Source organism: Helicoverpa armigera, chromosome 2 (assembly GCF_030705265.1).
Source record: "Helicoverpa armigera isolate CAAS_96S chromosome 2, ASM3070526v1, whole genome shotgun sequence".
In the NCBI taxonomy this organism is placed as follows: Eukaryota; Metazoa; Arthropoda; class Insecta; order Lepidoptera; family Noctuidae; genus Helicoverpa; species Helicoverpa armigera.
Window position 1 is genome coordinate 2,986,678 of NC_087121.1, and position 10,894 is coordinate 2,997,571.

A 10,894-nucleotide genomic window follows, 5' to 3' on the forward strand; every position below is an offset into this window, starting at 1 on the left:
CTATTACTAGAATAGCACACAGGCATTACACACATTACACACTAGAATAGCATTCTATCTGGGTGCGGGAAGTAGTTTACATAAAAAGCGGGTGAAACCGCTAGCGTATTCTAGCAATGTATAAAGGAAAAAGTTGAAAATCTAACAGCCACTCTCAATCAAGCAATCGATCAAAACAATTTGTAGTAAATCAGAAAGCTTTAAAGCTCCGCAATAATAATTTTATTAAATAACTTTGTTGTTCATTGTTTGAAAGTGATTAACGATAATATCATAATAATCTTGTTTATCTGTTTTTGTGTACTCTTAAAGGCTTGGGAGAAATTATTTTATCTTGTAACTTGTGTATTATCCTTTGCTTTTACACTTAAAGTTTGCTTTGTTGTTTAGAGTATAATCAATCTGCGACTTTCAGCTCTTAAGGAAAAACAAAAGATGGTCTAGTTATCCGTAGTATAACTATATTTATAGTCAAATAATTTGAACAACAATAACGACATTATCATGATTTTCGTCATGTTATTTTGGATTTTAAGTCACCCATTTATTGACTTATTCTAACAGTTGTATATAATTTGCCATGCCGAAAACGTGTAACTCGACTGCAAGTATTGCAAATATTGCAAAATAACCACCATTTCTTCCTGAAAATATTTCAAAAACAAACTCGATGCTGTAATATTTTCTGGCGAAAGCTGTTTATCTTCGAAATGGAGGAACGTAGAACGAGTGTGTCTCAACGTCTGTTTGACAAATGCATTACGGTGACGAAGCGAGCGATTCTATATAGGTATCGATACCGGAGTCACAACTCGTGTTGTGTGATACAAACAGATCGTTGGTATTATTTATTTAGCTTAGCTATGTGTTATAGTGGGAGATAGCTGTATCACAAGTAAAATAACAAAAAAACTTGTACATTATAAGTAATGTGATAGAATGTGTGTATCACATGTGTTGTGTATATAGTTAATTATTTACTTCTAAGTCAAATTGCTGCGCTAACAGGGTAATGTAATAACTAGGATAAGAATGCAAAAATAAATAAATAAAATCGCGATTTCCTGACAATTTTATACATTAAGCTCGACCAAATACGAAAACTGAGAATTATTTTACCAAGTATTTATTTAAGTTTACATAGGTATATTACTGATTAAATATATTAGTATATTAATATATAAAACTTATACCTATACCATTTACTAACGTCACACAAATACCTACATATACCTACGTGTATACAATAAATAATAACGCATACAGACTTTTTCATCCCCTTTTTATAATGAAATCCCGATGCTCAGTACAGATCACAAGAAAAAAGATTTGCCCATTTGCTCTTTCCTAGAAAACAAATATCCATCAGTCCTCATTCTTTGAGCCAAAACAACATAGATATAAGTAGAATCGTATCCGAAATTAGATAGAGAAAATCTATACATTATTATAGTACTTTCACGCTAGCTGATTTTCTGGTCGATTTTTCCCGCGTCAACGCACGGATCTTACAGAAGCGACAAAAAACAATTGACAACTAACAGCCATTCCCAGTCTGTCCGTTGATTGGCTTACAAGAGATATAACTTTGACATTAGCCTCATACAATCCAACATTCATACATACCTCATACAATCAAACAAATTTTGTCATATCCTTGTCTTTAGTAAACATGAAAACACATAGAATATTGTGAACTGCCGCCCGTAAGCAACGGTACAAAAGATGCCACCTAGGACCGCGCGACTGATTTTTTCTGCTCGGAATATTTCGCGGGTATACGCTCGGTTTCGTGTCGCTGCAAAATCCTGCTAGTGTGAAAGCGCTATTAGAGAAACATTTGTCAGAATATATCGTAGGATATACGATTAGATGTTATGTATCAGACGATATTTCGTATCATGTCTGTCGACTGCGATAAATACGATTGGCACGTCTATTGGCTATTGTGATAAGTTAATATTGTTGGCAATATCGTTTGTTCTGAAATCTGTATTATTTTAGCACGTCTTGTCTGTTCAGTTCGGATAATGTATTTTGAGTATTTTTAAGAGAAAATACATTTAATTGCGAGAGTTTTATAGAAAATTTGAACACAAAGTGGAAAGTATATGCGTCACAAATACTTACGGTCCTTACTTAGCATAATGCTGCGATCCTGTGAGAGCCAAAGACTCGGCGCTAATTTTCAGGAATAGCCTCCTAACCTGTTGATGTAGGGTCATTAAATAACACGTATAATAAGTATACTCATTTATTTATTTACATGTATTAAATCTATATCAGGATTTACCTAAACTAGGATGAAATTACCTAAAATACATATATACCGGTTACCCAATACGCACATACATATACATTGTATGACGTCAAGTTCTACAACACCGTATAATGATACCCTTAGTCGAGAAGCTGCACTAATAACATACTACGAAGATTACAAGTCAACAGACCTACTACTTACTATCTACAACTTGCTATTATATAGTAAGAAACTTCCTTGATCCCTAGAAAACTTTTCACTCAACAAGCTATATTTAAATATTAATCGTTCCTTGACGGCAGCAGCGAAAGGCTTTATGAATCACTAATATCATGGTGCAAAACTTAACTTAGGTACCTTGTAGAAACTCTGTAACAAACACTTATAAGGACGTTGAGAGAATGTCTAGGTTTAACGCTCTGAGCTTTCCTTTTTACAGAAAAATAAGAGTAAGAAAAAAGGCAAAGTGCAGCTTCTGCCACAGCTAGGACTACCTATTTTACGTATACTAGATAAACAACATAAAATCTGGGGTTCGCTAATGATGAATGAATGGACTATCTAACAGTAAAATTACTTGTCCGGCCCGTCAGTAATTTCTGAGATTTGCCTGTTAGAGCAAACAAATAAATCCCTTAGTTTAGTTTTAAAATATTAGTATAGATCTAATGGACCTGGTTTTGGTGTACTAAACACCCTTCGTATCATCCGTGGGTAAGTTATTCAAGACCTATTCAGTAGCTGTGCAAATTAACCAACCGACAAACATATACCTTTATCAGTTAGATTGATAGTCCCTTGTAACGAACGCTGATATAAAACAACACGGCTACAATTTCAACACGAAAGCCAACGAGCCAATCAGAATACCGCTTTGTTAACCAAACAAATCACCGAAAGGAGTCCGGTTATCCGTCAGCCAAGATAATCAACCTTTTTACTCACTATCTATGGATTATATTTAAACTGTGCTATCACGGAGGAAGAAATGATAGCACAGATACCATAGAGAAGGTAGGTCAGGTGTCTTCTTGTAGGTCAAGCAACGTATGGTATGCTTGATCAGTTACGAGAACTAATGAGACGTTCGAGTTCCTTGTCAAATCAAAACAAAATCTGTCAAAGATTGGTCTTGATTGATTGGTGATTTTCTTTTGATAGTAATGGCCATGTTCCAAAGGAGGCGTGTAAAGGTGGGACTAGTAATTCGTTCCCCGAACACCTGCACATTTTGGCGCGGTACTTTCTAAGGAGATTTTGCGTTATGTCATCTCCGCTAGTCTTTTGTTCTCCTTGCTCACTACAGATACGTTGTTTTTTTAAAACGACAGCAAAGCTTGCGTGCTCAGGAAATGCAACGTCTGCCTCTGAAGAAACTATTGTGGATCACGCGAACTTTAATGGAATTTTACAAACTCACATTAAACGGTAAGGAAGCACTAAGGTTATTTTTAAACTTGGTCTTTTCAGGTATAATAGCGGAGTTTTCATGCAGTAAATATGCGCCAATGCAGGCGTTTCTATGCAGTGTTTGAGTTATAGCGGCACTATTATAAGGTGGTTTATGGGCACATAATTTTTTTATGGTTTAATTATTCGGTAAAACATTATGGAGGTACATAAAATTATTAACAACCACACGGTTGAGGCAGTAATCTAGCATTCAGTCACCTAAGTTTTATATTTTTACTAGCTTACGACTACGTCAAGTAGGACCTATTTCGCGCACCCGATTAAAAATTTACGTAGGCACGCATTTCTCAAAAAATGGCTATAAGTTGAAAGATTTTCTGATCCAACCAGCAGTTCTGGAGATCAAATAAACTCTTCAGCTTTACAATATTAGCATGATAGGCATTTAAATTGTTCAATGTTGCCATCCCTTAAAAAGTATTAAGTACTTACGCAACATTTTAATTATTGGTGATCTCTTTTGTAAAGTTCGTCTCCATAATGCGCGTCTCGTATGCTGCACCGCTGTAGTAGACGTACTTATGAAACTGGTAAATATCCCAGCACATAAGCTCTTACCCATATTGAACGGCACGTGAACGCTGTCTTCGAGTTCAAAACTTGACAAGAAATTTCTCAAATAATTAATTAGACGGGTATGTATTTTCTACAATAAAACCAATTAATCAATCAATTAATTATATATTACTTCTCATCATCACATACATCATACATGAATTTGTTGGTTACAAGTTGCATTAAACATAGAGACTGAAGTAGGTTAGTCCTGTATAACAGAACACCAGGCTTGCCCTACAAAATCTCAAAGTATAATAAATAAGGCATAAGTATCCGCATTTGTAAACAAATGTAACGTAACTGTTGATATTCACAATGAACTATTGTGAACAATAACCTGATTAAAAAGCTTATATTTAGGTACCTACTTAACTATTCTACGGTATTGTAAGATTCTACTTCATCATAATACACCAATTTAAGTCACTTACAAAATACAGTTACTATACAGTCCTTTTTTAGCTACCGTCGAACAATTTCATGCAGCGTGTCTTCGTGCAAATCCTAGTGCAATAAAAGGATTACACACAAAGACACGATACAGTTTGCTAACGAGAAAACTTTCAAACTGTTCCCTTCTTTTTGTTACACTTTTCGTCTAATTAAATTCCGTGAGAGCCAACGGCTTAACTTTTCTCGCCAGTGTTACAAGCTCTGGTGCGGTAATGACCGGTTTGTTTATTTTTGTTGTAGCAACACTGGATAGTGAAGAAGTCATTTAGAATTATTAGAAGCAAAGTATTGACGCCATAGAATTTTGAATAATAAATTTGGGAAATAAATAGTCTAGGCATTTTGCTCGACATGATTTAGGTACTCAAGTTTGCCCTAAAATAATTTTGAAAAACGTTTTCGGTACTTTTTGGTTTAGTTAAATAGAAAATCCTTAAATGTACCATTACCAGACATTTTCGATATTCTTTATACCTTTTTCCTTTTGTACTATAAGTAAGTTTATCCCTTGGTTAATGACCACTGGTCACGACTTCTTTGAAGATACACTGCCTGAAGCTTACCTACCTTTCTCATTTATTTGGAAAAAGTTTTATATTCGAAGGTATTTTAGCCGTTTCATGTATTTTTTTTTCTTTATAATATTGAAATCGCACCTGCGATGCGCGTACGAGTGCCCATTTTCAGTCTTATGAAAATGCATAATAGTAAAATCAAAGTTCATAGCGACATACAGACTAAAGGGTAGCAATGGGTTCATCTTTAAGCACGTTTGTGAAATGGCTTACAAATAAATCAAAGTTACATCCATAACTGATAGAATTATCTACATAACAAACAACACAAAAGAATAAAAAAAAAAACATTCTCAACTTGAAGATCCTCTGATTGGGTTACAAATAGCGCCGACAGACACATTCTGCTTTCAAACGAAAACTTCAAACAAAGCAAAGAGTCCGCATAAAATTCGAGTGCAAAAGAAAAATCTTCAAGAAAAAGCTATTTCGCGAACAATAAAATCTGAGTTCATTTGTTTGAGGTAAGTACCGTGTACTTGAGTGCAGATAAAGGAACGCGATCTCAAAGGAGTAATTCATACTTAGAGTACCGCTGCAAACGGCAGACTTTTAGTTGGCCGATAGTTTGTTTGGGCTACAAAGCCCCGTACATGGTAAACTTTTGTTTACAAATAAAGTTGCATCAACATGTTGCTGACAATACTGCGTGTTGCAGAGTTGGTAATAAAAGGCATGTTTCTAGCAACATTCTTGTTGCTCATCAACAATGTTGCTGAACAAAAGTTTACCATGGAGAGGGAGCTTTAATCAGTATGAAGATGAATGGTAGTTTGGTAGTAAGCACATAACTACGATCAGGTATTTAGACGGTATCAGACCGACTAAAACTTTGATTAAATTCGCGATTTTCTTAAGACAGTATTTTTTTCGTATTTTCTGGCCAACTGTCGGACGACTGTTTAGTATGTTGTCTACAGATACTCTTAAAGTATGGATGCGGCTGTAAGTTTTTGCAAACAATCTGCCCCGACATTTTTGTAGCGCGGTGTATTGTTACACTTTGTGAGAAAAAAGGGAGCGAGCTTTAGCACGTGGAACGTAGATTAGACTTCTTTATTAAATAAAGTCCTTGGTGGAGGTATCACACTATCATTAAAAAGTAATTTTGTATCAGATTATGTTGATAAGATGTAGTAGACATGTACGTTGGTACTACGATGGAAGGAATTTTCCAAAGCGAACTATAATTTTTGAAAAGCGAACTATACTTTTTCCTGTATTTTCATGTCATGAAATTAATAAAAGTAAGTTTATTCCGAACCAATTTGTGCATGCTAGACAGTAATAAAAAAGTTCTGCAATCCATAATTAAAACCACCTACAGCATTTCAGTATGCGTATGTTAGAAAATGCAGGGAGTATTTTTTTAAATGCAGCTGTAAAAAAATACAGTGCTTTAAACAATTTTGTGGCCAGTAAATGAGTTTGTAGATTGTTACCACGCGATTTAGAGCAATTTCACTTTAAAACTTACCGCGATAGCTTGCTTAACAACTTACCTACTTTTATATGTACGGATATTAAAAACTTCGTTCTAAAATTGCTTAAGTGTTTTAGGTGTGAAAACACTGAGGTCATTATAAAGATCCAGTCAAATACATAGCTTTCTGTTACAGCCATTGAATCGTCCCACTGCTCTGCACTGGCCTCCTCTCACACAGAGAAGGATTGAGCATTAATCATAACGCTTGCTAAATGCGGGTAGGTGATTTCAGACTATATAGTCATAGCTTTACTTGTCCAAAATTAGCTACGTGACGCCTCACATACGAACAAATGTTGTGTTCATACATTTTGGCTTACCGATAGGTAAGTAGCCAGAAGCCTATTTTAGACAAACTAAGAGGGTTAACGAAAACTGTAGGAACTTCAAGTGACGTATTCATTTCACATATTATACTTCAAGGGAGATACATCACAACATAGATTTGTAGAGCAAATCTTTAGATCTATCACATTAAAGATGTGGGGCATATCATAAAATATCTAAAAATGAAAAATGTTTAAGTAAGTATATCTACATACCTATACCTAGTTAAAAAACTTCCACTTACCATTAGTTCGTTGTGGATCGATTTGAGCATGCAGTATAGAGAAGCCGGGCGCTATGATGGCGGGCAGCGTGCGCGAGCGCAGCAGGGGCGGGGGGGCGCGCCGACCGCCCCCGCCGAGCGCCTCCGCCGCCGCCGCCGCTGCCGCCGCCGCACTGAGGGGTGAAGAGAAAATGTATGTAAGTATAGGTGAATAGTGCTTTATGATAAATACGAGCATACTTTTATATAATGCCTATGTAAATATGTGTATATTCTGAAATAAAAAAATAGAAGTCGTTAACCCAGACCCTTAGGTAAGTATGAATCAACGTACGAACGACTTCTAAGTTATCTGTACATTCTTAATTAATTTTGAACACTAAAATCTGACTAAAGTTAAAGGAAGCAAGCCTTGGCTAGCGATCATTTCTTCTCTTTATAAGAAGAGGCCAATGCTCTGCATCGAGACAGCAAAAAGGCTGATTATATTGCAGGTATAACATTATTATGGACGGGTTTTAATGGGAATGGATACCATACCACAAAAGTTCTAACGGAAATAATCTTCTGGCTAAAATCCTTACGAAAATCTAAAAATTAATTTAGAACTAACTGTAAGTTATTCAATATTATTTTCAGTTACAAAATAAAATGTAGGTTTCTCCACTTCTGGGGCACTGAACAGCTGTACGTCATTAAAACTTCAATGCTTAAATTGGAACGTTAAATTGCCACTGCCGAGCTTTGACACTGGCGAAATTTTCACTGAAAATATTTTAAAGCAGATGGCTTTTACGTTGTAAATAAATAACTTTGACTTAAATGTAAATACTGATTTACTACGCGTCCGCAAAATAGTTTAAATGATTGATAAATTATATAAATCTTTAGGATTCGTCTTTCCGTCTGACATCTGATAGTTAGACAGTTAAAAGTTTCACAGGTGATGTATTTCTTTTGCATTTTTAGCAGTAAATACTGAAAAGTAAGTATGTAGAATAAAATATTATAGGCACTTCGACAGCAAACGTGATGTTTTTTGCTTCTTTTTGGTCGATAGGCATTAGGTAAAATCTTGAAATAATTATAGAACACATGAAAAAATTATACTTAATTAATTACATCAATTTGACGTAAACATGGCTGAATAAGTTTAGTCATAAAAGACACCACGAAAAACAGACATATGCACCACAATAAAATCAAGGAAAACAACAACCAGACCATTATATGCCATAATCCCATAAAAACAATATAAAAGACACAAACATGACACGCGAACCCGCGCATCTAACTCGACATGCCGCCATTTTGTTTACGTAACCCCCGGCGGATAGCTGATAACAGTCCCACATTCAATCCCGACAGACACAAAGAAATAGCCAGAATCCAGATATTTATGTAAAAGATTACAGTTTGACTTACTTTGTGATGACTTTGAATATACTAGCTGCTCCTGAGAGATTGAATACGCGTGTCGAGGGAACTGATTTGCTTACATACAATAACTACTAGCCTAGGAAACTAGTCAAAAAAAAGGCTAGAAAGATGATGGAGCAAACTTCTAGCCTATAGGTATTGTTACACGTAAGATAAACATTAAAATCCATTAATAACTAATAAATGGATTTTGCGTAAAAGATTACATATATCCACACATCGATACATCCTCACAACAAACTTCCACGTTTATAATAAATATTAGTAGAGTGTAAATAAATCAAGAAAAAATAACGAAGAAATTAAGAAAAAGTTCTTCTGCTAGTTTTATAAAAGTTCTTCTGCTCATTTTACTAGTTTTTTGAGTTCAGAGAAATTTAACAATTGATATATTTTTATAGTAACCAATTTACAATAAATCTCTGAAAATTCTGTAAGACAGCACTAGATTTAACTAATCTATAAAACTTTCAAACTATCGAGTTCGAGTAGAAAATTATTGGAAATGTTCGAAGTAGATTCGTGATAACTTTTGATAAAGTAATATTGTTTTAGCCCGAAGCGTGAGAAAAACAGTAAATTATCTAGAACAATGTTGTTATCCTATCGGCTATATTTTTCTTCTTGGAAATGTACCAAAATTTTAAATGCAGTTTCAAGCATATTTTCTTTTTTTCCTCATTCATTTGGTATAATATTTCATTCAATATCGGTTTTAAAGTCATTTTTAGTTGGATTCTTGCCAGCTGACTAGGAAGATAATGTGTATAGTTTGTTTGATATTGGTCCTTTATCTGATAGAAATGGTCTATGTAATAAATTGGTACTGCACTCTGACATCCTTTATTTTACATATTAATATAAAGAGGATACATTTTTTGTTCGTTTGTTTTTACCCCAAAGACTCCGAAACTACTGAACCGATTTGAAAAATTATTTCAGTGTTGGAAACCTAGACTATCCCCAAGACTATCCCTTAATAACATAGGCTACATTTTATCCGGGTAAGAGCAGTGGTTCCCAAGGACCCCGGGATAACAGCTAGTATACAATAAAGTTACTTCGAAACATAGTTTACCCTTCTACTTGAAACCTTTCATTACCCTAGTATTTACCCTACAACCCCCATATTCTGACTCTCCTTGTAACTATTCTACAATTTCACTCTATTTATACCTCAATATATTATACTATAACTGCATCATTTACTCTCTTAATAAATGCAACACAGCTCATTTGTGGTGCCTGTGGCAAACGACGCTACTTACGTGCCAAGTCGCCCAATTGAATTTAAGAAGTTATGCTTAGGAAACCGTAGAGGTAAATTGTCGGTCGTTTCGTACTGGAGTTTATATTTTTTTTTGCTTGGTGTGTATTTTTGAGATGTACTTATGAGCTCGTTCTTATTTTAACTTACCAAACTTATTATTGCTATTTTAAGTGCCAGATATTTGAGCAAAAATATGGTGATAGTAGAAATAGCATTCATTGGTTTTACTGACTCCATGAAGGAGAAAACATGCTGCGCCGACCCCAAATAAAATTGGGATAAGGGCAGGAGGATGATGATGATGATGACTGACTGCATGAACTTTCCCTAATATACCCTATTCCCAAATACCTATTGTGTTCTCTTGAACTTAATAAGGTAGGTCCTTGATTAAACCGAACATTCCCAAGTCTTCAAACCTGTACATCAATTTGTTGACTTCTATTCTGATAACACAAACTTCCATACAACACAATAATACCATGTATTTATGAGGTAACTACTAAATAATTCAATAATTACTCCGAAGCCGATAAAAATACATTTCATCAAATAAAAGCCAATTGTGACCCAACAGCCACTGTTAACATCGATAAGGTGAAATAATATGTCATTAGCCGTTTGGGTCACAAAGAAAATATTTGTAACAGACCATTATTGTGCTAGTACATTAGGCTTAGAGCTCCAGCAAACTGCCTACTTTTAGTCGGCCGATGGTTTTTTTGGGCTTATAATTCAATCAGGCTGTCATTCAACATCCTTGGCAGTCTTTACGGGTAGTCAGAAGCCAGTAAGTCTGTCACTAATCTTACCAAAGAGTTTTGGG

The 10,894-nt window shown here is 35.0% G+C and overlaps 1 protein-coding gene across 1 annotated transcript in view; it reads right to left on the bottom strand.

The window, feature by feature from the left end:
* The window catches only part of LOC135118708 (uncharacterized), a 159,261-nt gene that overhangs the window by 63,072 nt on the left and 85,295 nt on the right, over positions 1-10,894 (bottom strand). The window contains exon 3 of the mRNA XM_064041355.1: positions 7,380-7,531. Within this exon, the coding sequence (XP_063897425.1) occupies positions 7,380-7,531 (152 nt within the window). The remainder of the gene's footprint in view (positions 1-7,379; positions 7,532-10,894) is intronic.